General features: G+C 38.7%; 1 protein-coding gene across 2 annotated transcripts; it reads right to left on the bottom strand.

Moving 5' to 3' along the window:
• Positions 1 to 27,198, bottom strand: LOC140228268 (putative transferase CAF17 homolog, mitochondrial). Of its 2 annotated transcripts, XR_011901223.1 has the most exons (9): positions 26,994 to 27,198; positions 26,273 to 26,421; positions 24,525 to 24,665; positions 23,706 to 23,880; positions 23,005 to 23,139; positions 22,453 to 22,552; positions 21,623 to 21,742; positions 20,415 to 20,724; positions 1 to 143 (listed from the first exon to the last, which is right to left on the bottom strand). XR_011901223.1 is itself a non-coding variant. In XM_072308494.1 (8 exons), the coding sequence occupies exons 1-8, from the start codon at positions 27,190 to 27,192 to the stop codon at positions 20,628 to 20,630; spliced, it is 1,116 nt and encodes a 371-aa protein (XP_072164595.1). In that variant the 5' UTR covers positions 27,193 to 27,198; the 3' UTR covers positions 20,279 to 20,627. The 2 variants fall into 2 exon arrangements, 1 of the variants encoding a protein (XP_072164595.1); XM_072308494.1 differs by lacking the exon at positions 1 to 143 and having other exon boundaries at positions 20,279 to 20,724.
• Between the last annotated feature and the right edge of the window lie 567 nt (positions 27,199 to 27,765).

Genomic DNA, 27,765 nt, shown 5'->3' with positions numbered 1-27,765 from the left:
GGAAAAACTGGACGGCCAGCAAATCACACGCTCTGGTATTCATGGTGCGGGGCTTGGTGGGAAGATGGAAGCAGGCTGCTGGGTATTTTCTTGTGTGAGATGCAACATCAGCCTCCAAACTGGAACCTCTCCTGAAGGAATGCCTACAAAAATTGAATGACATTGGACTGGGCCCAAAAGTGATTGTCTGTGACCAAGGGTCAAGTAATGTGCAGCTATAAAAACAACTGGGGGTCACCTGTGATCATCCTTTCTTCTTACACAATGGTGAGAAAGTCTTTTGCTTGCATGATCCCCCACATCTTCTTAAGAGCACCCAGGACAAATCTTGGAAATACATCTTCAGAGATGAGAGTAATGACACTCAAAAGCACATTCGCTGGTCACACATACAACAGTTCTATGAGTTTGGCTCACAGGTGCCAATCAGAAAGGCCCCTAAATCAGCCAAATCACACTTCAACCTGAACAGCTTTTCAAAGATGAGAGTAAACAAAGCTGGTCATGTCCTCAGTCATTCTGTTGCAGCTGGTGTGTACACCTATGCTGCCCTTGGAAAACTACCCATGGAAGTCGTCAATACTGCAGACTTTGTGCAGATGGTGGACAGCTTATTTGATGCATTCAACAGTAGCTTCTTTCAAGATTCAAAGAAAGTGAAAAGGCCATTGTCAGAAAAGTCAACAGATTGCAACAAACATGCAAAGGCCTTACCGGTCCCATGGAAGAAAGAGGAATAGTCAGGCCTAAGCCATACAGATAGCTGAGGCAAGATGGCAAGAAGCCATGGTACGTCTAGACAAAAAGTCGTTTGAAGTACAAACAGAAGATGGACTGTTAGATTATCTGTTAGATAAGGTGCAAGAATTTCAGGGAATCAGAATTTCAGGGAACTGGAAGTTCAGGAATACCTGATAAGTTGAAAGATGGAATTAACGGGGCAAAACTGCTAGCAGAATGGAAATTTTTGGAACCTGTTGCATGCAGCTTATCGTATTGTGGTGAAATCAGTGCATGGACACTTTGTAGTAAGTAACGTGTGCAGTTAGGGGTACCTATGTTTATATAGTCCATTTCAAGCAGGCGAAGCAGAAAGAGCAACATGTTCTCCATGCGCATGATTACCATTTCACATAGGCCATCTAGTACTTGTGCATGACATAGGACATGGTCCACGAACAAAGCGAAGAAATGTTGTGGAGTGAATCAAGACAGAACTACTCAGTTATCACAACCACTAACATAGCAGAATCTGGTAATCCTGCCACAGATTCAGCAATTTCTAACAGAAAGAAGGCAATCCTGCTGATGGAAATTGGACCTGAGCATTATGGCACTCTAACCAATATTTTGGCTCCAGTAAAGCCAAAAGATGCTCCATTCCAGATCAAAATCGCCAGACTCCAAAAGCATTTCTTCCCCAAACCATTGGAGATTGTAGAGGGTTACAAGTTTAGACCCGAATAAAGAAACACGTTGAGGGAAGGTCAGACTTCATCGTTGCCTTGAAGAACTTGTCACTGCATTGCAACTTTGGAGATTATCTTGAGCAAGCACTTCATGCAAGATAGCCTCGCCACACCATCCCACCACAAGATAGCTAGCCAGGACAACCCAATCCCAGCCAACCCGCTCCATCCAAACCAAGCCTGCCCATTCGGCCAAGACCAGGTCAGCACCACCAATTATCCCTGCCTTACAGGAACAGCCACATCTTGAGAAGGCGGCTGGTTGATGTGGAATAACCAGCGGAGCTTGAGCAGCACCATCAAATCAGCATCGAGAGTATATGTCACAATCACTGAAAGATTTTTAAGAATGAATATTAAAGTAGTAAAGGGGAAATGACTGCATGCATGCCTATGTACGTGCAGTTTGCATTCAAAAGACATATTAAAGCATTTGCATTCCTTTATCGTTTTTTTTAGATATAACAGGGGATATTGCATTACCATGAGTCCTACCAATGTACATGTTTGTTACATTTTAAAGGTCAAAGTCATGAGTTCATACAATCTCGACTGTGAAATTATGCTTCATTATTTTTCTTGATCTTAAAGTGTATACTGTACTTTGATTTCTGCCATTATATGTCAGGATAATCATCGGTTCATTTATTACCTCTTTAATTACAGATGAAGACAGGCCTAGACAAGGACTGACGAGTCCAGCCCTTGCAGAACTCCTTAATGTGAGAACCTAAGGTAATACAATGCCTGATTACTGCTGCCTCCCCACTCAAGCTGAACTAAAGGGAGTCTTTCCATGGAATTAAGTGTGGTCACTTAAATTAACAGGTTAACTATAGCATAATTTAGACTTATCAGATTCCTGATTGATAACTTTTTATCAATCAAAATTATCTATATTTTCATATTGAATATGAAAATAATGTATGCAATTGCTAACTTCTGTGGATTTTAGTAGGCAGTTGTATAAAGCATTTGCTCTGCACTCCTGGAAATTCTCCCCCCAACACAAGAGTGCAGATTCATTTCTACGGCATATGTAATGTAAATTAATTGGTAGGCACTGTGAGTACAGATGTGTGTTTGTGTCCTTAAAATCTATTTCATAAGGTATGAACACTGATTGCTCACTATAGCTCCTTCCTTGTGCCCTTGAATACGAGCCTTAAAGCAACTGCTTACAATAATAGAACAATTCACCGAATCTATTTCAAAACAGGCACCTACAGTAAAAGATACCATAAGACCTTATATATCGGGAGCCATAGATTCCTTCCGCCACTATCACCTCTGAGGAAGGAAGAGCGCCGTGACCGACCTGCTCCACAAGATCGAGAAGAGCGGGTCACCCTTGGGATGGAAGTAGAGGCTCTGCCCCCTTCAAAACGACATAAGAGAGCTACAGAAATCGGAAAGAAGGGGGTGGAGCTAATGAGCGAACTGGAGACTTACAGCTTTCTCCAGTATCCTGTGGAGGCCATACAGGTATGACTAATATCAATACATTACATCTTCAGAGCCTATTAGTTTTTTTTATTTATTTTGATTTAGTTTTTATAATCAACAACATATTTTTGAGGGGATGAAGCAGTTGGGGAGTTGACCAAATGTACAAATAAAGACATCGATTTAACATCCATGCTGAAAAACTTTATGGCAGTGATAGTCATGACAAGTACCTATTTTAATTTTTCATTCTGAGTAATATTGTTCATGGTTTATTGTATTTTCATCTTTTGTGTGATTGCTTTATTTTTTCATATTTTGAAAGTAATATATTTGTGGGGATTATCGGGCCCTTAACAACATCACTGTTCCCAATCGCTACCCGATCCCCCACATTCACGATGTCACATCGACGCTGCTCGGTAAGACAGTTTTCTAAAAAATTGACCTTATCCGTGCATACCACCAGATCCCGCTTGAACCATCTGACATTAAAAAGACTGCGATCACGACTCCATTCGGTCTGTTCGAGTTTGTCCGCATGCCTTTCGGACTGAGAAATGCAGCAAACACATTCCAACGGTTCATCGACGAAGTCACCCGTGGCCTCAACTTCTGCTACGCTTACATCGATGAACTTCTCGTCGCCAGCTCCGATCTCGATGAACACGAGCGTCATCTCCGTCAGCTGTTCGATCGACTCTCTTAGCTATGGCATCGTCATCAATCCAGCGAAGTGCGAATTTGGTGTCGAGAAGCTCGACTTCCTTGGCCATCGCGTTGATCACGCTGGTATTCGCCCTCTCGACAGCAAAGTTGCCGCAATCTGCGACTTCCCCGCTCCGTCTTCGTTGAAAAAGTTGTGTGAGTTCCTCGGTATGGTGAACTTCTACTGCTGCTTCATTCCACAATGTGCGGACATCGTCCATCCCCTCACCTCGCTCCTTTCGTCAAAAAGGCCGCAACATTTCGCCCTCAACGACGCTGCAATCCACGCCTTCAATGAAGTGAAATCTGCTCTCGCCAACGCGACTTTGCTCGCCCATCCACGACCCGACTCCCCTCTGAACATGATGGTTGATGCTTCTGATGTCGCTGTCGGTGGAATATTGCAACAGCAAGTTGACAACCACTGGCAGCCGGTCGCGTTCTTCTCCCAAAAACTGAAACCAGCAGAAACTCACTACAGCACATTTGGCAGGGAGTTACTAGCGATCTACCTGACTATACGACACTTCTGCCACGCCCTCGAAGGACAACCGTTTCACCTCTTAACGGACCATAAGCCTCTCACACATGCCCTGTGTGCATCTCTCGAGAGATATTCGCCACGAGAAATAAGACACCTCGACTTTGTTTCTCAATTCACATCAGACATTCGACATGTGAAAGGCACAGCTAACGCTGCAGCTGATGCTTTATCACGCATTGACGTCAACGCCCTCACTGCGTCATCGTCCGCCATCGATTTCACTGAGGTAGCTAGGCATCAACATGATTGCCAGGAACTAGCTGCCATGCGAAATAATCCGACAACAACATCCCTTGAGCTTGATGACGTGCCTATTCCAAATACCGATGTTAAGCTTGTGTGTGACACTTCGACTGGGCAAGCTCACCCATTTATTCCACGCGAGTGTAGACGAGCCGTTTTCAATGCGATCCACGACCTCGCCCACCCCGGAGTTCGCTCCTGCCAACGCCTAATCGCTGAGCGCTACGTGTGGCCTGGTATGAATCGCGATGTCCGTAAATGGGCTCGAGAGTGCACCTCTTGCCAACGAGCGAAAGTGCATCGCCATACCATGGCACCCATTGGTACCTTCGTCGCGTATTGAGGATAGACACACTGGCGAGCAGAGACTCGCGAATAATCATGAGAGAGTTTCTCTACATGATTACATGATAAGGAAACTGGTCGAGGAGAAAACGAAACAGCGGATAGGGTCAGTGACCCACAGAGAGAGAGGGAGAGAGAGATAGTGCATGTGTGGAAGACGGAGAGGTCGGAGCGGAGAGAAGGAGATTGTGAAGGAGAGAGAAACAGAGAAAAGTCGAGCTGCTACATTTCTATTTTGAAAACAACTGTTTCAATGACGCAAATACCAATATTGTCTGAATATGGTATACTTAAAACAATGTCACATTTTTAAAATCAATTACATTAACTTGTTATATAATAAAGACATCAAATCAAATCAAATCGATCACAAATTACCTTGACTTCTTTAACCTGCTTTGCCTTTTACAATGACTATATCGAAAACTTTTCAGTCTTCGCATTTTACAAGCTCATAATCATCTTTTATAATACTTTGTTCCTTTGAATATGAGCCTTGAAGCAACTAGTTAAAATGATAGAACAATTCACACAATTTATTTCCAAACAGGCACCTACAGTAAAAGATATCATAAAACCTTGTATATCGGGAGCCATAGATTCCTCCTGGCACTATCACCTCTGAGGAAGGAAGAGCGGCGTGAGCGACCTGCTCCACAAGATCGAGAAGAGTGGGTTGCCCTTTGGAAAGAGGTAGAGGCTCTGCCCCCTTCAAAACGCCACAAGAGAGCTATAGAGGTCAGAAAGAAGGGGGTGGAGCTAATGAGCACACTGGAGGCCTACAGCTTTCTCCAGTACCCAGTGGAAGCAATGCACACCATACAGGTATAACTAATATTTATATATTACAACACACTTTCAGAGCCTATTAGCTTTTATTTATTTCTATTTAATTTGTTTTAATCAATTATACATTTTTGAGGGGATGGGGCAGTTGGGGAGTTGACCAAGTGGTAGACATCCATTTAACATCCATACTGAAAACTTATATGGCAGTGATAGTCGTGACAATTGTACCTATATTCATTTTTCATTCTGAGTAATATTGCTCATGGTTTAATGCATTTTCACCTTTTGAGCAATTGCCTTATTTTTTCCATATTTTAAAAGTAATATCTTTATTTTGAATACAACTGTTTTAATGACACAAATACCCATTTTGTCTGAATATCGTATTATTAAAACACTGTCAAGCATTTAACCTTAATGAAATTAACTTGTTATACAATAAATACATTTAATCTACATCTCCTAGGTGGACACCGAAAGGACATTATATAAATCTTACATCCAGCATTCTAATGAACCCCACTAAGACAGACACGTTCCAATGTTTTTCTATTGTATATGTGTGCTATGTTTATTTGCTTAGTGTTTCTTTGTAAGTGTTTATTTCTCCTTTTTCTCTGAATTCTGAATAATAACGATGTTGAGGCCGTCGCCACAAAACTATTTCGGGTTATTACGGGAAAGGATATATCCATTGCAATGGAGCTTGGAGAGCGAGAATTCGGCAGGAGTTTCAACGCTCAAGATGTATCGCTCTCCAAAGCACAACTAAGATGTGCTGACAAAAGAGTTTCCAGAATATATATCCCTCCGAATATCAACTGGAAGCCTAAACATAGATGCCAATTACATGAACATCACAGAGATTAGTTACCTGGAAGTGTATGTGCAGTAGGCCCTACTGCGCCAAAGATAGTAAAGAACCATGTCATCTTGGACCATTGTTTTGACTTCTCTCTGTCTGCCCCTTTCTTTTCTTCAGAAGTAAACAAACCATGATACAATTCCTCACAAATCAATTGTTATTGCTTTTAAGTACTGCATTCATTGGGGCCATAGACATTGATTTGCTACACATTAAAACTTATTGGAAGTACATGTCCTTCCTGACCTACCAAAGCCCAAAGAAAAAAAAAATGCATGACATATTGGCGACTGAGCAAGCGTGCACTGATTAATAAAATCTTTAACTTCAATATTCTCCTTTCTCAAAGATCGTCAAACATCATGATGACACAAAATTCCAAGTCCGGTGCAGAAATTCATAAACGTAAATGAATACTATAATAATGATTTTTACAAAAAAATCTCCAATCAAATCCTTTCTGACAGCTCATAACTTAAGGTATCCTGAAATACACCTTGAATGGGTGCCTCAGGAAGGGACAAGAGGAAACCCTGTTTATGTTCTTTGACACGATCACCAAGCTTTGCTCCTATAACCCACCAACTGGCGAAAACATGGACAGGGTTAAGCAGAGACCTCAAGAGGCCTTGGCCTGGCTGGAAAGGGACTTTCCCCAACCATACAGGCAAGATTGATCGTGTAGACCAAATTCCTACTTCTCTGAGAATTTAAACACTGGACAAACACAATGTTCTCATGTAATCATTTATGAATCCAAAATCAAATCAAATCAATCGCACATTAACTTGTCTTCTTTAACCTGCTTTGACTTTTACAATGATTATATCAAAAACTTGTCAGCATTTGTATTTAACAAGCTCATAATCCTCTTTTATAATATTTTGTGCCCTTGAATACAAGCCTTAAAGCAACTACTTACAATGAGAGAACAATTCACAAAATCTATTTCGAAACAGGCACCTACAGTAAAAGATACCATAAGACATTGTATATCGGGAGCCGTAGATTCCTTCCGGCACTATCACCTCTGAGGAAGGAAGAGCGGTGTGAGCGACCTGCTCCACAAGATCGAGAAGAGCGGGTCATCCTTGGGAAGGAAGTAGAGGTTCTGCCCCCTTCAAAACAACATAAGAGAGCCACAGAGGTCGGAAAGAAGGGGGTGGAGCTAATGAGCAAACTGGAGACCTACAGCTTTCTCCAGTACCCAGTGGAAGCAATGCACACCATACAGGTATAACTAATATTTGTATATTACAACACACTTTTCACAGCCTATTAGCTTTTATTTATTTCTATTTAATTTGTTTTAATCAATTATACATTTTTGAGGGGATGGGGCAGTTGGGGAGTTGACCAAATGTAGAAATAAAGACATCAAGTTAACATCCATACTTACAAACTTTACGACAGAGCTAGTCGTGACAAGTGTACCTATACTCATTTTTCATTTGGAGTAATACTGCTCATGGTTTAATGCTTTTTCTCTTCTGAGCGATTGCCTTATTTTTTCCATACTTTAAGAGTAATATTCTTATTTGGAATACAACTTCGACACAAATACCTATATTGTCTGAATATCGTATCATTGAAACACTGTCAAGCATTTAACATTAATTAAATTAACTTGTTATACAATAAATACATTTAATCTACATCTCCTAGGTGGACACCGGAAGGGCATTATATAAATCTTACATCCAGCATTCTAAACAACCCCACTAAGACAGACACGTTCCAATGTTTTTCTATTGCATATGTGTGCTATGTTTATTTGCTTGTGCTTCTTTGTATTTATTTCTCCTTTTTCTCTAAATTCTGAACAATAATGATGTTGAGGTCGTCGCCACAAAACTATTTCGGGTTATTGCAGGAAAGGACGTATCCATTGCAATGGAGCTTGGAGAGCGAGAATTCGGCAGGAGTTTCAACGCTCAAGATGTATCGCTCTCCAAAGCACAACTAAGATGTGCTGACGAAAGAGTTTCCAGAATATATATCCCTCCAAATATCAACTGGAAGCTTAAACATACAATATTCCTCAGCACACCATACCTCACCTGCCACGATTGGAAGCAGGTCAGTACACACGATCAATACAGATTGGCAGTCACATAATTTATGGTCAGCTTCCACTGTACCTACCTAAATCTGTCACATTGTAACAGGTAGTTTGCAAGCACAAACCCTTGTTGGTCATAAAGGAGTCATTCCAATGGTGGTAATCCCTTACCACAGATGCCAATTACATGAACATCACAGAGATTAGTAGTTACCTGGAAGTGTATGTGCAGTAGGCCCTACTGCGCCAAAGATAGTAAAGAACCATGTCATCTTGGACCATTGTTTTGACTTCTCTCTGTCTGCCCCTTTCTTTTCTTCAGAAGTAAACAAACCATGATACAATTCCTCACAAATCAATTGTTATTGCTTTTATGTACTGCATTCATTGGGGCCATAGACATTGATTTGCTACACATTAAAACTTATTGGAAGTACATGTCCTTCCTGACCTGCCAAAGTCCAAAGAAGAAAAAAAAAAAGAAAAAAAAATGCATGACATATTCTTGACTGAGCATACATGTACTGATTAATAAAATCTTTAACTTTAATATTCTCCTTTTACAAGGATCGTCAAACATCATGATGAAATAAAATTCCAAGTCCAGTGCAGAAATTCATAAACGACACGTAACCGAATACTTTAATAATGTTTTTTTTTTTTAAATCTCCAATCAAATCCTTTCTGACAGCTCATAACTTAAGGTATCCTGAAATATACCTTGAATGGGTGCCTCAGGAAGGGACAAGAGGAAACCCTGTTTATGTTCTTCGACACGATCACCAAGCTTTGCTCCTATAACCCACCAACTGGCGAAGACATGGACAGGGTTAAGCATAGAACTCAAGAGGCCTTGGCCCGGATGGAAAGGGACTTCCCCCTAACCATATAGGCAAGATTGATCGTGTAGACCAAATTCCTACTTCTCTGAGAATTTCAACACTGGACAAACACAATGTTATCATGTAATCATTCATGAATCCAAAATCAAATCAAATCAATCGCACATTAACTTGTCTTCTTTAACCTGCTTTGACTTTTACAATGATTATATCAAAAACTTGTCAGCATTTGTATTTAACAAGCTCATAATCCCCTTTTATAATATTTTGTGCCCTTGAATACAAGCCTTAAAGCAACTACTTACAATGATAGAACAATTCACCGAATCTATTTCAAAACAGGCACCTACAGTAAAAGATACCATAAGACCTTATATATCGGGAGCCATAGATTCCTTCCGGCACTATCACCTCTGAGGAAGGAAGAGCGCCTTGACCGACCTGCTCCACAAGATCAAGAAGAGTGGGTCGCCCTTTGGAAAGAGGTAGAGGCTCTGCCCCCTTCAAAATGCCATAAGAGAGCCACAGAGGTCGGAAAGAAGGGGTTGGAGCTAATGAGCAAACTGGAGACCTACAGCTTTCTCCAGTACCCAGTGGAAGCAATCCATACCATACAGGTATAACTAATATTTATATATTACAACACACTTTTCACAGCCTATTAGCTTTTATTTATTTCTATTTAATTTGTTTTAATCAATTATACATTTTTGAGGGGATGGGGCAGTTGGGGAGTTGACCAAATGTAGAAATAAAGACATCAAGTTAACATCCATACTGACAAACTTTATGACAGAGCTAGTCGTGACAAGTGTACCTATATTCATTTTTCATTTGGAGTAATATTGCTCATGGTTTAATGCATTTTCACTTTGGAGCGATTGCCTTGTTTTTTCCATACTTTAAAAGTAATATTCTTATTTGGAATATAACTGTTTCATTGACACAAATACTTCTATTGTCTGAATATCGTATCATTGAAACACTGTCAAGCATTTAACATTAATTAAATTAACTTGTTATACAATAAATACTGTATTTAATCTACATCTCCAAGGTGGACACCGGAAGGGCATTATATAAATCTTACATCCAGCATTCTAAACAACCCCACTAAGACAGACACGTTTCAATGTTTTTCTATTGTATATGTGTGCTATGTTTATTTGCTTGTGCTTCTTTGTGTTTCTTTCTCTATTTTTCTCTAAATTCTGAACAATAATGATGTTGAGGTCGTCGCCACAAAACTATTTTGGGTTATTACGGGAAAGGACGTATCCATTGCAATGGAGCTTGGAGAGCGAGAATTCGGCAGGAGTTTCAACGCTCAAGATGTATCGCTCTCCAAAGCACAACTAAGATGTGCTGACGAAAGAGTTTCCAGAATATATATCCCTCCAAATATCAACTGGAAGCCTAAACATACAATATTCCTCAGCACACCATACCTCACCTGCCACGATTGGAAGCAGGTTAGTACACACAATCAATATAGATTGGCAGTCACATAATTTATGGTCAGCTTCCACTGTACCTACCAAAATCTTTCACATTGTAACAGGTAGTTTGCAAGCACAAACCCTTGTTGGTCATAAAGGAGTCGTTCCAATGGTGGTAGTCCCTCAACACAGATGCCAATTACATGAACATCACAGAGATTAGTAGTTACCTGGAAGTGCATGTGCAGTAGGCCCTACTGCGCCAAAGATAGTAAAGAACCATGTCATCTTGGACCATTGTTTTGACTTCTCTCTGTCTGCCCCTTTCTTTTCTTCAGAAGCAAACAAACCATGATACAATTCATCACAAATCAATTGTTATTGCTTTGAAGTACTGCATTCATTGGGGCCATAGACATTGATTTGCTACACGTTAAAACTTATTGGAAGTACATGTCCTTTCTGACCTGCCAAAGCCCAAAGAAGAAGAAGAAAAAAAAAATGCATGACATATTGGCGACTGAGCACGGGTGCACTGATTAATAAAATCTTTAACTTTAATATTCTCCTTTTACAAAGATCGTCAAACATCATGATGACACAAAATTCCAAGTCTGGTGCAGAAATTCATAAACAACACGTAAATGAATACTTTAATAATGATTTTTTTTTAAAATAAATCTCCAATCAAATCCTTTCTGACAGCTCATAACTTAAGGTATCCTGAAATACACCTTGAATGGGTGCCTCAGGAAGGGACAAGAGGAAACCCTGTTTATGTTCTTCGACACGATCACCAAGCTTTGCTCCTATAACCCACCAACTGGCGAAGACATGGACAGGGTTAAGCATAGAACTCAAGAGGCCTTGGCCCGGATGGAAAGGGACTTCCCCCTAACCATACAGGCAAGATTGATCGTGTAGACCAAATTCCTACTTTTCTGAGAATTTCAACACTGGACGAACACAATGTTATCATGTAATCATTCATGAATCCAAAATCAAATCAAATCAATCGCACATTAACTTGTCTTCTTTAACCTGCTTTGACTTTTACAATGATTATATCAAAAACTTGTCAGCATTTGTATTTTAACAAGCTCATAATCCTCTTTTATAATATTTTGCGCCCTTGAATACAAGCCTTAAAGCAACTACTTACAATGATAGAACAATTCACAAAATCTATTTTGGAACAGGCACCTACAGTAAAAGATACCATAAGACACCATATATCGGGAGCCGTAGATCCCTTCTCGCACTATCACCTTTAAGGAAGGAAGAGCAGTGTGAGCAACCTGTTCTGCAAGATCGGGATGAGCGGGTCACCCTTGGGAAGGAAGTAGAGGCTCTGCCCCCTTCAAAACGACATAAGAGAGCTACAGAGGTTGGAAAAAAGGGGGTAGAGCTAATGAGCAAACTGGAGACCTACAGCTTTCTCCAGTATCCTGTGGAGGCCATACATACAATACAGGTATGACTAATATCAATACATTACATCTTCAGAGCCTATTAGTTTTTTTATTTATTTCGATTTGGTTTTTATAATCAACAACATATTTTTGAGGGGATGAGGCAGTTGGGGAGTTGACCAAATGTACAAATAAAGACATCGATTTAACATCCATGCTGAAAAACTTTATGGCAGTGATAGTCGTGACAAATACCTATTTTCATTTTTCATTCTGAGTAATATTGTTCATGGTTTATTGTATTTTCATCTTTTGTGTGATTCCTTTATTTTTTCATATTTTGAAAGTAACATATCTATTTTGAAAACAACTGTTTCAATGACACAAATACCTATATTGTCTGAATATGGTATCCTTAAAACATTGTCACATTTTTAACATCAATTACATTAACTTTTTATATAATAAAGACATCAAATCAAATCAAATCAATCGCAAATTACCTTGACTTCTTTAACCTGCTTTGCCTTTTACAATGACTATATCGAAAACTTTTCAGTCTTCACATTTTAAAAGCTCATAATCGTCTTTTATAATATTTTGTGCCTTTGCTTATGAGCTTTGAAGCAACTACTTACAATGATAGAACAATTCACAAAATCTATTTCAAAACAGGCACCTACAGTAAAAGATATCATAAAACATTGTATATCGGGAGCCGTAGATTCCTTCCAGCACTATCACCTTTAAGGAAGGAAGAGCGGTGTGAGCGACCTGCTCTGCAAGATCGGGATGAGCGGGTCACCCGTGGGAAGGAAGTAGAGGCTCTGCCCCCCTTCAAAACGACATAAGAGAGCCACAGAGGTCAGAAAGAAGGGGGTGGAGCTAATGAGCAAACTGGAGACCTACAGCTTTCTCCAGTACCCAGTGGAAGCTATGCACACCATACAGGTATAAATAATATTTACATATTACAACACACTTTTGGAGCCTATTAGCTTTTATTTATTTTTATATATCTTTTTTTTAATCAATTATACATTCTTGAGGGGATGGGACAGTTGGGGATTTGACCAATTGTAGAAATACACACATCGATTTAACATCAAAACTGAAAGACTTTATGGCAATGATTGTCATGATAATGATAATCCTCTTTTACAATATTTCATTACTATAGACTTGTTTTAGCAAAAAGTTAAGTAGCCCTTTGGCTATAGCATTTAAAAGTGCACAGTTTTTGGTCAGCATTATACTTCATATGAAAAAATATCAAAATTATGATATACTTTGAGATTTTTTGAGATGTGAGTTGATTTGCCCCCTACAATACACAATTATGTTAGATAGTCAGTGGTCATGTTTTTGTTTTTTTAATAAAGTCAATATACTTGAACAAAAAAGCAATAACAACTGAATTGCCTTGCAGAGACATTCAGTATACTTCTCGCTTATATATTTTCGGAAAGTCACTAAAGGCATAACAGTCAGTTCTCACTGATTTGACAATGTTATAGAAGAATATAAAAAGGAGGAAATTTTACGAGCACCATGACAAAACTCATGATTCGTTGGTGTTCTGAAGTATATAACGAGGAGGTAACTTGCTCTGCATGTTTCCTTGTGTCTTATTTTCCCATTTCTCTCATATCAATATTCTTGCTTATTTCCATAACATTTTCTTCCTTTCACCTCGCTATACAGGATTACGTGTTTTTGTTCTTTTGTTCCGTTAAATATATATACACATATTATACATACAGGCGTTTTACACTCACCTGATGCACCACTTCCCCGAAACAATACGAAAATGTGGGCCGCTCATTTACTCATGGATGTAGTCATTTGAACGGTTTATGGCTTTCTTGAAAAAGAGAATTCTGAACAGAAGGCATCCGGAGGCGACAGCAGTCAAAGCTTATCAGGTATGAAATGGATATATTTTGCTATGCACGTTCTATAGTTTCATTACAAAACTCCACCATTAAAACTGTCGTTAGACAATGGTTTGAAAACAAGGAGAAAAAAAAATGTTAAAAGTAATGTGATAAGAACAAAAAGAGAAGTACAAAGAGAAATATAATGAATTTCGGTCCTGAAGGAAACTCCAATCATTATTGCCACTATTAGTATAAATTCATAATAAGTATAAGTAAGTTGTCACTATAAGTAAATTTATATATTTAACGAATTTACAATTAGCTATTTCAACATTTAGGTTTCTTTAACACCATCTAATATGACCCTTTCAATATTACACATCACATCAAATCAGACTCAAGAAATGACGACTTTCGAATCACTTTGCGGGGCTAAAAGCATTGATGATCTCCACTCACCTTCAAACGGTCAGAATACTTTCTTCTCTTTTTTTTTTGGTACATCAACACATAAAGGTCATGGGCCAAGCCTCTTTTTCGTTCAGGTTCGTTGACATGTTCACATGATATTGTTTTGATACATTGAAAAATAGGAAAGAAATCATCAATTAGGAAATGACTTGCTCACACTTTCAAATCTTGCATATTATTACAAAATATGTATAGTGAAGCTTCACCCAGTTCTTCTTTTGTCATTTGATAACAGTACCAGCCAGGTGAATTTAAAAATCAACTGGAGAAAATATCTTTAATCCACTGGACAATGAATTGGTTTCATGGGGCATTTCGTGGAAAAATTGTTAAAGTTTTGCAAAAAAAAAATATGAAAGAAACTACCATTCAACAGGAAGGATGGGTGCAATGCTGAATCACTCATTCGAGCTGCCTCCAAGCTTTTCAATGACAGGTTTCGGAGAAACAATAAAAGTGAGTGCATTCCTCACTAAAAAAGGGGTCAACCAGAAAATGCCATGTTTTGTTGGGAACAGGTTTAACATCTTGTTTCACAGCACAACTATTTTGTTTACAACAGGAAGTCACATCATTGATTATTTCCGAACAGTCCAGACACCATCCAATGACCTTCACCATGCCTTCGTTAGTGAATGGACAGCGGGTTTGCTTGAACATATACGCTTATGGCACGCCATTTGCCAAATAATGTTTATCAAGAATTCTGGAGTTTTCCTTGCTTGGTCGAACACCCGACTCATTTCCAGAATATTTGGATTGTTGCCAATGATTGGCATCCATGGTTCGGTAACTATCTGATCAATCAGCCCAAGGCAGCGTATATGGCACGCCATTTGCCCAATAATTCCGAAAAACATTGCTTATCGCCGACAAACAGTGTTTATCGACGATAAACAATGTTTTTCAATCGATAAACTAAATTTTTCGCCAGATAAACATAGTTTTTCCAGAAAAACTCTGTTTGTTTATCACTCGATAAACACAGTTTTCCAGAAAAACAATGTTTATCTAGTGATAAACATAGTTTTTTGAAAAACTATGTTTATCGATAGGCAGAGTTATTCGTACGCGAGTGGGAGCTTTTCAAATCCGCACTCGTCTGTACGTACTAGCGCTCGGGTCGCGCCCCGTGCTGTACAAAACAAAATGCAACTTTGCACATGGTACCAAGCCTAGCCTAGTGCATGTAGCTACTGGTATATAATTTGAGCCTTGAGGTTCGGCGATTAAGGGGCTGTGTCGCTTGGTCTTGCAATCTGGGCGAGCAGCAGTAGATCTAGAGACATTTAAATTCAAGGACTTTAACAACCACTTCAAGGTCATTAGCCACTTCAGAGTCTTCAGCAACCACTTCAAGGTCTTCAACCACCACATCAAACTCTCTACCTACCAATTCAACATCTTCAGGTACCACTTCAACTTCTTCAGCCTCTGCTTCATCTGCTTGGAAGACGTATCTTGCCACCTTCCCATTGCTTGATCCATGGCAATTTCCGAATTTTTCACAAAAAGTGTGCCTCAGATCGCTTTATTTCAATTCTAAAAACGCAAACAAATCCGTCGGATGTGGGAGGGAGCACCCCTTCCCACACCCTCCCCCACAGACCTTGTACATACACAGTGATGATGCATACGCAGAATAAGAGCCAAATTTCGTGATTTAGCTTTTGACACTTCCCTGAAAAAAAAAAAATCCTTATTTACTTGCATCATTTATTCATTTTTTCGGGAAAAAAAAACAAACATTTTAAGTAGACCCCTAATCCACCAAAGGTTTTGCACCAGATCACATAGAGAGGTCAAAATGATGTGAAATAAAGTTCCAGTACCAGGTATTCACCTTGCAGCCTTGTCTGAAAAGTTTCTTCTTTCAGTTGATCTTGACAATGTAACAAAGTCAAAGACATTTCAGATCTGCTGGCAAAATGAAACATTATTGATGGATATAAGGGATAGGAAAGAACACCCAGCATGTCGCTAGGGTGCATCAAGTGCTGCAAGAAAATGCACAACTGCAAGAGCTGCAAAAATCAGCAAAAAGACACAATAGCCACACAAACACAAAGGTGGAATCTGCTATGAAGTTAGCAAAGAAAGTAGATGCTTAATGTGAATGGACACCCTTGCATATCTTGAGGGTTAGTGTGATCATATCCAGCCACTGAAAGATAATGGCACCAGAATCCAGTACTGGTTTACCATCACACCAGTTCATTTACCTTTGGTATATTCTTCAATGCATATGATTATCAACAACTGACTTTTTTTTAATTCTTTTTTTTTTTAAATATCATCTTTCAGATTCCTTCTACTACAGACAAGACCAACATATCTCCAGCTAGTGGATCAAGTAAACAGCTTGGGAAAGATACCATCCATTCACCTGCTGCTGCATCTGCTATTCCTTCCACTCTTGCAGTAAGTGCCACATTCTGCAGTGATAGAAATTATTCAGTCAGCATATGTAAATGAAACAAATGATAAAGATATAGGTAACTTATGAATTATTTTGGTGCTATGTGTCTAATCATATAAAAAAAATCATGATTATAATTTCATTTATCCGTCATGAATGTAATGAACTTGAGATTAATTTAAATTGATTTTGCATCATGTAAATGTTGTAAAAGGATTAAGATCAACCAGTATGGTTTCCTGCTGACCAAAGACACTCTGGACTGTCTCAGTGGGTGCTCGGTCAGGGTTCTAACCCCAAAGAAAGACTATGATACCAACTATGACACCAAATTCTCCATCCACATCGGTACCAGAGGAATGCCTTTCTTGCGTCGACAACAGCGTACAGACAGAAGGCCCAGAGATGGAGCATAGTGGATTACAAGACCCACGACTGTTTCAGCGGGTTTTGCCTCCTCCCTGATCAGGCATTAAGACCAAACTCACGGATATCAGAAAGAAGGGAAAAAATGACCCAGTGAAAACCGACGTGAAGTGGAAGGTGCACAGGTTGTCGTCGACACTGGTTTTCCGCCAGGTGGTGGAACGCGCCTACCTGCCGGATGGCACAATTTATGAGTTGAAGTGGAAAGAGAACAAAATCCACCAGTAACAAGCAAGTCAACGCTGACATTTCCTTCCTTCATCATGGATAGGGTAACTGTTCTCACTTCGTTAACAAGTAATGGTATGTTTTATCTAAAACTGGGATGAGCTGTGGTAGTACCTTTCACTGTGTGCAGTTTAACATACAGGCACTGGTCCACACTCATTCAACCCAAACTGGATTCTGATATATTTCAGCAATTTTGGTTTGAATGATTAACAATAGTATTATAACAAAATAAAATAAGAGACAGTAATGAAACAAAGCTAGCCCCACATCTTGGCTCACTGCCGAGATTCAGGAACACAAACCTGGGCAAACGTAGTTTAGGATTAGCAACTACACAGACATGGTAGTTGGTGCTGAGGAAGATCAATGACACACACACACTGATTATGCTGCAGAGGAAGCTCAATGTCACAAACACGGTGACTATGATGCCCCCTTGAGAATGAGAATTAAGAAGAGAAATTCGAGAACGTTTTAGATGCAGAGAAGTCTAAAGAAACTGCAGGAAGATTGCAGGAAAAAGAAGATGAAGACAAATTGAAGACTGAAATCATGAAGATGAAGAAAGTTAGATATAAGTTCATGTTGATTGGGTGTGTTCATAAAAACCTGTAGGCCCGAATCATGGAGGTCCCAAAGATACGGTTGTATAATGTATGGAAATGTCTGACTTTGTATGCAGCTTATTTATTTGGAAGACTGGCAAAACAAGCAAATTACAGAAAACCCAGCATCGTCCTAACATTTCTGCCTGGAAATGGGGACAAAAGACCCACTAAATTCAAAGTCCGTGATTCAGGATGTAAACAGGGTATATTTTGTAAATAGCATGCTTGTAATCTGCAAGCTCTGCTGTCATCCAAAAGCATCACAGGGGAGCTATTGGGGATTCAACTTGATACAGTTCAATGCTATATGCATTTGATAGGGAAAGAGTAATGACAAAACATTTTACATGAACCTCCACAAGTCAGTTCCAGTTACTGCAGAGGGTAGTGTGGTAAAAATGCAATGAGTGCCTTTAAAATATGCAGCTCACACCGACAACTTTCAGACGCAGTGCAAAAATTCCATTAAGTTCACCCCCTGTGCTTTCCGATGGAAAAATTGTACATGAGATGTTAGCACACCCTACACTTTCATGACACTCTGCACAGAAACTTGAGGTAACACTCCCAGAGTAAGAAAAAAGGCCAGGAACTTGAGGGAAAAAGTCCAGAAACGTCTAAGCCATAGAAATAGACTTTTATAACATTCCAATGCACTTTGTGGGATGATGGGTTCAGAAGACAAAACTAGTCACTGGACTAGCTCGGAAAGGTATAAATACCGCAACCTCCCTCCGCAAGTTAAGCCTCCTTCTTGCAACCACTAGTCTTGGGCACTAGACCCTGCTGAATGGGTTGATATGTGGTTGAATAATAGAAGGGATGTGCATGATTTTAATGCACCTTGTGAGCGGTGCTGACGTGGAGAGTTAGATAGGCTGAGTGAGAGCTACTCGACTAAGATGCTGAAGTCCTGCTGATGCATTATTCCCTGGAAGTACACATCATACACATAGACATGTAGGGACAAGAATTGAGGCTCTCGGGCCTCTCCCAGTTTCGCTACACTTTTTGTTTTCTGTAAAAATGTGCATTGCAAAGAAGTGCACAGTACTTCATGCAGTGAATTTATACATGAGGATATGCAAGTTACTGTGGTCATGTGACCCCCAAAAAATGAAATCAATACTTCAATATTAGTTTCTAACAATTCCTTAAATTCTTAATCTGTCTTTGTAATGTCACTTTTATTTCGCACATGAATCAAAGGTTTTGAAAGGTCTTTCAAGTCAAGTATAAATGAAAAGCAGCATGGCTTTTGCCAACGCACTAAACTACCATTGAAAGTCTGTTCACTGGTTCCACAGTTTCAGTTTCTAATAATTCATTGTTTTTGCAGGACTGAATTTGAAAACATCACAAATAGTAATAATGTTAACAATAATAATGTTGCTCCTAGGAGATCATTTCAAAGAATTCACTGGATATGGAAAAATTGAACTCAGTATCACGTTTCAGATATTTGTACTGTTGTTTAGAGTGTACTCCTATTATAACGAACACAGTTATAACGAAATTCCAGTTACAGTGAAGTAAAAATTCAGGCCCCAAAATTTTCAGTTATATACCTTTATATACTTTGTTCGATTAAAACGAAATTCTGATAACACAAAAGAAAACTGCTGGTCCCAAGGACTTCGTTATAATGGGAGTCGACTGTATTTACCAATATGAAATTTGAGTACAGAAATATACTTCACATGATTTAACTAAAAAAAATTAAAAATGGACACACACTGATTAATTGACATCTCACACAGAGAAGTAGATGTAAGTATGAATGGAACAGATGTTGGATGGTTTGGGAAAGATGGATATAGCATTCATCTTGTTCTGTACCATTAATGCATTCATAGCCTTTTATCAATTTACTCCTTTCTTCTTTCGAAAATAGTTGACTCAAACATATATGATTTCACATACAATTCCAATCTTATTATCTAACCAAAGATATTCAATCCTGGAAGCACCATAACTGATATGTTGTTGGGTCTGTCACATGTTTGAATATTACAATCAGCTGAAACAAATGCAAGAAACATTGGCTCTCCACATCGAATTGGTGGATAAACTCATACAAGCAATATGGCATTCCAGCCTCTTTCAAAAATAAAAACTATATTCTCAATTTTGCAATTTGAGGCAAATTGAATGATATCAGTATTCATTTATCAAACTGATGATTGCACATTCATTAGCCAGTCGGCTTACTCACAAGCCAACAGATCATTGCATCCAAGCCTGCCAACTGCTATATGACAGCAAGCTGAGATCCTTGACAGCGTTTGCAATCCATACTTTGCACAAGGCCCAGCATAAACCGATAAGGATATACCTTGCCAACAGAATCTATTAAGCGTGCTGGGAGCTGACAATCTGAAGAGAAACTCATCTTGCCTCCGAGCATTGCTGCGTGCAGACGATACTATCACTTGTTCTTTATTTCCTCTGGCCACCATGATGGTCTCCTAGCAACCAACTCCGTGTCTTCTTTGCCTTCCTGAGACAACCACAGTTTGTCGCCACTGTGGTAAAAGAGCAATGCGTGCAGAAAAATTTGATAATTCTTTCATTATTAGTTTCAAATCATACACACATACTGTACATATTTATCTACAGATGACGTATACGAGGCTTGATCACACACAAATGAGTGATACAAGTCACAAACACAAGGACAAGTTGACATCTAAATTTGAAAGTACTGGTCAATTTAATCAGTTCCAGTTCTCAGTATCGCCATTGCACAGAAAATTTCTGCGCACGCTGAAGAGCTCTGTCACAGATGCACTGTGGGATTCCTCGGTGCCCTTGTTCACTTCTGGTTGTCTCACGCGAGTCGCAGTTCCCATACGATTCAATGGAGTTATTTGTCTGCTTTTCCATTGTTACCCCTTATTTATCTTGGCTATAATTCAGCTTAAAAGAGTTGAAAGTTTCTAAGTTTTATTGATTTGCAGTCACTAGAGTCATGGTTCACTACTGCAAGGCTTCAATGTGCTGGTCACATGATGGAAAGCGAAGAAATCTTCAACAAAAAAATACCTCTGGATAAAGACAGAGCTTGATCTGAGTGCATGTGCAGCCAAAACCTGGGCAAGTTTGTCCCGTGAGCTATCCCATAATGCATCTGAAACGCTGCTCTGCCCACGGCACCTAGGTACTGGCGATACCAAGAATTGCTTTCTGCTTCCTTCCCTCAACCATACCCAGGATCATGTACACACATAAACATTAAAATGTATTTATTGGTATACAAACTAAATACATACCTACAGTAATAAGATAATCTATGGCTGTGCACAACCAAAATGCATTCTAACATAAATCAGAATCTTCAACTTATAGCAGCTTTTCCCCTCTCTGGACACATACATCCCTCTGTATAGAATGAGCATTACTCAGAACATAGGGAGTACTCACATCAGAGCTGTGCGAAGCAAGGCTAAACCATTCTGATGGAGGTGACATCTCAGCTTGCCTACATTCTTCCCTTCATTTGTCTTGATGGTAGAGCCAGGTGGAAACACTGAAGATTCATTCCTGAACCCAGTAGCATTAAAAAAAAAAGGGAACTTAACCAATTTTACATGATGATATCAGATATCACACAGCCACTAAGACCATGGACCTACAACGAAGCATGTTCACTCAGACTTAGAAGATTAAAATGAGAAGTTTTCTAATATTTCTACACACAAGGAATCAGACAAATATTATTTGCACACTGTTGCACCATCACACCTGTCAGCATAATGACTTTGCTTGTTAAAGAAATGACAGGACTAAGGATACACTGAGCTATTACAATACCACTATTACAAAACTGCTATTAGTTTTTTGTTGTTATGATTGCTTGCTTGGTTTCACATTAAAAACAGTGGAAGCAGTAGCCTAAAGTTTCACTTGTTAACTACACAAATTGTCCAACTCGGCTCTCTCAAGGCAGACTCTCCACAAAGATGCTGATTCAGACAGTATGTTGCTTTGAAAACAAGTGAAGGGCCTAACTGAGAAATAACAAAGATATTATTATCCATATGCACATGAGCTACCTACAAACTGGCTCATTACTGCATCATGTCGGCCTGCAATTAATTTTTGATGAGGGTGAAGCTTTACAAATTCGTTCTAAATGAGCCTTCAGCAGCTGGACTAGCATGATTCTTTTGCAAATACCTCCTGAATTCCAAATTCTAAATTGAAATTGCGTCTGTAATCTAGAGTTCAAATCAAATATCTAAAATCCTAACCTGAGCAGCTGGACAGGCATGATTCTCTTACGAATGACTCCTGTGTGGTGAGTCCTAGCAGTCAGCTCTTGTCCGAGGTAGCAGCCTTTGGTGAAACTCACTATTGGAATAAAATATCAGTGGATGAACAGCAAAATGAAATGACTGATATGTTACTGAGTTTGCAGTGACTGACACCATTCCCATTGCATTTTCAAAAATGTATATTTTGACAGCAACCCATTTCTTTTGATAAATGATTTCCTTCCCTGTGTTATGATGCAATGTCATTTATCTTCTTTCACATCTAAACATGACAGGAAAAAGTAATACACTGCACCTCATACTGCTCGAGTGAAAAATATTATTTCAAAACAGTAGAATGTAAGATATCAAAAGTCCCTCCCTACAAACACCAAAGTATTCATTTTGGGGCTAAATCTATCATCCATTCACCTTTGCATGTATCAATCATATATATATTTTCATTCATTCATTTACTTTCACTTGAATAAAACCTCCACACATGAATTAATCTTCTGTTCATTACATTTGTTTTTCCGAAAGTCTTACCTCCATTCATCAAGGCAAGATTGGCTTCGAGGGGAAGTGATTCTCCAGGAGGGAGTTCGTTTACCCCTTCAGCCACACCCCACTGGTAACGGTGTGTTTGGTAGTCTTGTTCTGAGACCTCTGCAACTTTAGACACTGTGTTTGTACAAAAGGTGAGAGAGCCACAGCACTAGGGATCAGTTTACAAACTGCCTGCTAGCTCATGATTAAAGTGTACTAACTTAGTGAATCGATTTTGCGTGAGTCTCAAGCATGTTACCCTTCAGTCAGTTGAGAAAAAGCTGTAGATGTGAGATATTGGAAGGCACTTGTATTATTTACCTGAATGAGAGGCATAGTCAACAGCATCAAAAAGTTCCCTCAAGTACTTATCATCTTTCCTCATTTGTACCATCAACAGAATGTCGCTTTTCATGTTTGCCTGAATTAGCAAAGGCTGTGGCTGATCACAACAGTGTTTTGTTTTGTTTTTCTTTTTTTCACGAGTTTATCTAGGGATGTGTTCTTGATGAGATAATGTCAGTATCCCAAATATCACGATAGCTAAATTTTCTCGTTGCATCAAGGAGTTTAGACCTGAATGCTGTTGAGTTTTCCACACTTTCACTGAAAGACTTTAAATGCTTGTGCTGTTTACATGTGTCATACACATCTTTCTTTAATATGTTATTTTGATAACTTTAAGGAATGTAGTATCCTACATGTATTGCCATGTGGGAGGATGATCCTTTGACCTAGACCTTTGATCCTTGGGTCAGCAACCTTGTGGGAGTGGCAGAGATAGGAGTCTGAGGAAGCTTGTGGGGCAGGTGTTTCATCCTCCTCACTGAAGACTGACCACACATGGTACTCAGAATCCAGTGATGCAATGTCAACCTGAAAAGTAACAACACACAAATATGCCCACCTAATGAAATTAAAGGTATTGTTTACCATTGGGAGCAGTGATTAAAAATATGTTAGAGTTATCACATTTGATGCATATGTGTCGATCAGTTGTATCACAAAACATCCTACCATGTAAAAATTCCGCAATAAACGCTAAAATATAAAGAAATACCACTACTTTTCTCAATAAACCGTAACTGTAGATGGTTTATTCTAGAAACAATTTTATTATAACTATTGTTCATATTTTGCATATATTTAACAATGCTTAACATTGATTATACTGATTAATATTTTTACATTTGTTATTTCTATCCCTGACTCACACTTATTACAAGTACTGATAACAACTCCAAGTTCAGACTGACTGTCACTGACATGTTGTCTCTGAAGATTTACCTGTACATAAACCAAAGGTTTACAGCTACTGGTACTGTGTATTTTGGTTTTTAGTCCATATGGCTTGTTGTTGAATGATAGAAGTAAATTAAGTAGATGTGTCACTCTGGGGATTGATGTTCAAAGGCACAACTGTCATCAAATCATATGACATCAGAAGCTTAGACAGTTTTGACAACTGGAATTATCCAAGCAGAGTTGCCATTTCCTCAAGAAATGGATGTGTCCAGTACCTTCTTTCTGATGCGGTAGATTTTGAGATGCTTCTGCAGTTCTGGTGAGATGGTCGAGTCACACTCTAAGACATATGACAGAGGTTCACCTTCCTGACCTCCACCCCATCGATAGCACATGACATCATACAAGATGCGACCCTGTACAGAATGGGAAGATACTTTGTCCATTTTACACATTCACAAACATTGTGGACTGTTCACAATGATAGGCTTGGTAAAGTTGTTCCTAGCTTTTCAAGGTACATGATACTATTCATAAGGCACTACTAGGAAAGTGACTCAAGCAAGATGGCAACGCAGAAGTTTATTACTGTATTTATATTGAATTGAATTGAATAACTGAAACTGCACTGGTCTTGCACTCGAGACACAGTGAACAGTTCCAGCACGTTTATTTTCATATTTCACTTGACATCAATACATCCAAAAAAAGAATACAAACCAAGTAAGATACAAAATATGTCATACGTCGGGACATGAACAGAAAAAAGTGTGTCAGCATACACAATGTACATAAGACTATTCTCTATAACTTGTGAAATATGATGGAACCGCAAAAGCAAAGCTTGTAAACGCAGGTTCCATGAAAAAATACCGGTGTAAATTTGCTATGCAATCAATGGAGATAGGACACAAAGTAATAATGACGAAACGATTATGAAAGCTAAAATATCAAAGTACAAAGGGAAAAAGAAATAAGAGAATAAAAAGAAAAAGTGAAAAAACAAAACAAAAAACAAGAACCCAAAGAATAAGAACTAAATGAAAATATGGCATATATAATTAGGTACACAAGTATATACGTACACATTATCTATAATCAACTTCATAATGAGTTCAAAATGTTAATACAAATACGGGTGCAGTGATTATATAACGGGAGCATAAACCAGAAATATACATTGAACGAGGATACTGCGCATATAACATATTGAAATATTCTAATCAGACTGATTATATTCATTTATTAACATTAATTTCAATTTTTGTTTAAATGTAAACATACTAGAACAATTGATTAAATCGGCGGGAAGATCATTCCAGAATTTAGGTCCGGTAAAAACAATTGTTTTTTGAGCAAGGAGTGTGCGAGTACGTGGAAGGTGAGTGAAATGATTCTCTTTGTCTTGTGGGGTAAGCATGGACGATATAGTTTTTCTGAAACATATGAGTAAATATTGACATGAAGGACAAAAATAAAAAATATATTGACATGAAGGACAAAAATATCCAATTACACATTAATTTGTACGATGTACGTTACAGCATTTTGATACCTAAGTACTGTGAGTAATTTTATTCTAAGATGTGTTACATCCCTGCTCCACAAAGAAGTTGTTCTCACAGAAGCTTGTTTTGGCACAGTGACAAGTGTTGTCTTAAAATAAAGGGGTCTTGATAATATTGTCTCTGACCATATAAGAATATTAGGATACACCCTTTCTCAAGTGGTGTAGATTCAGGCACCTGTCACTGCTCTGCTTGTAAAATCCTTATATAAACAGTGTAAGTACATGTACCACCTAAATAGCTGCTTTGAGGTTATGAAATCCAAGGAGCAGAAGCTATTACATTTCATGTATAAGTAAGCAACGATAATGATTTTACATGTATACATGTATCTTGCCAGACTGTAGATATGAATACAAAGTCTACTTTTGGGAACACAGAGATAACAGTACTAGCTATAGATAGCTAGCTTTAATGACAAGACAGGATGCTGGTTGGGTCTGGGGTTGACTCACTTGTTTATTGAGAAACATGGAAAAAATTGCCGGCAGACCCTCATCATCCTCCCCGAGTAGTTCCACGTCATTGGTCATGAGACCCTGGAGTAGATCTCCTGCATCTCTCCCTCGTAGCAGGATTAGACTACGACTGACCAGTCTGGTCCCTGCACCCCATGATTGAAAAAATAGGTGGACATTCATTGATTTGCAATGACTTCTTGTCAGAAAAGGCCATCATATTTGGGCTATTTGCCATGTAGATTATGTCATACTCAGATATCAGTTTCAGCATTCATTCACTCTATTCAATTCAATTCAAATCATTTATTTTCATTCTTCTCTTTTTTCCCACAGAATACAACACAGTATAAATTAAAAATTATATCTCTAACGTATACATACAACTTGGCAAATGATATCAAATGATACAAATAAAGTTAAATGCATGCATACTTGCAAAAATAATACAAGGTTATGTTTTAGTCGAGAAAAAGAAAAGAATTGAATGGTCCACTAAAAAAAAAAAAAAAAATTGAGAGGTCCACTCTTCCAGAAAGAGGAATTTATCAAAGGATTCCCAGTGTTGCACATCTAAACGACATCATTCAACAAACAGAAAAACCTATTCATTCCATTGTAAATTCAAATTAATGATTTTTATACTTTCTCTTTTGGGGAGGGTCTTCTTTACAGATTTCTGTTTCTGGCCTACTATGTAGATCACCTCTGAACATACCTCGCAGGGCTGTCGCTTTTTGTTCTGGCACACTGTCAACTGCTGTGCAGTATCCTTTTCTCTGAAAACATGGAGGTGCAGTACAACACCTTTGATAGCGTAGTAGCTGGGAGTAGCCCGACAGGTTTTTGACACATCTCATACACAGGTGCTGGATGGGTGAAGCCTTGTGCACTAAAACATGTTTCAGTGCTTCCATTTTTCTGCATATAGGACGGACTGAAATAGATAAAAGAAGAATGGAATGAAAGTGACAATGGTCTATCATCATTAGGGGCCTACCATTACATGTATCATTATTCATATCATCACTATAAACTAATCATCAATTAAATAAATGAGATTAGCATCAAAACTCTCTATATTCATCACAGGTAAAATTATGAACAGCTCCTAAAATTTCTAGTTCATTATATTTTTTTCGTTTCTTTTCCTTCAACCACACCCACTTTGTTTTTCCCCCATCAAATCACCACATGATTACAAGATCTAGACCAACACCAGGGATAAAAACTAGCCTATTTTTCCTACTGGTCCAAACCTTATATTTACTGGCCCTGCGCTTTTTTTTTTTTTCAACTGGCCTTGACAATGTAAGTTTTGTTATCTTACTGGTCATGTCACACTCAGTAAACCTAGCCATCTAGCAAAAGTTGCTGGTCCAACAGTGATTTTTACCAGTCTGGGACTGTCAGACTCGGACCAGTGCCAGTGTTCAGCGTTGCCTACACAGTTTACTCCTACATTTGTGTATTGGACATTTTTTACAGGA

The sequence above is a fragment of the Diadema setosum genome, chromosome 5, assembly GCF_964275005.1.
Source record: "Diadema setosum chromosome 5, eeDiaSeto1, whole genome shotgun sequence".
Taxonomy (NCBI): Eukaryota; Metazoa; Echinodermata; class Echinoidea; order Diadematoida; family Diadematidae; genus Diadema; species Diadema setosum.
The sequence above is the reverse complement of the archived record's forward strand: the minus strand, read 5'-3'. Positions and strand labels throughout refer to the sequence as shown.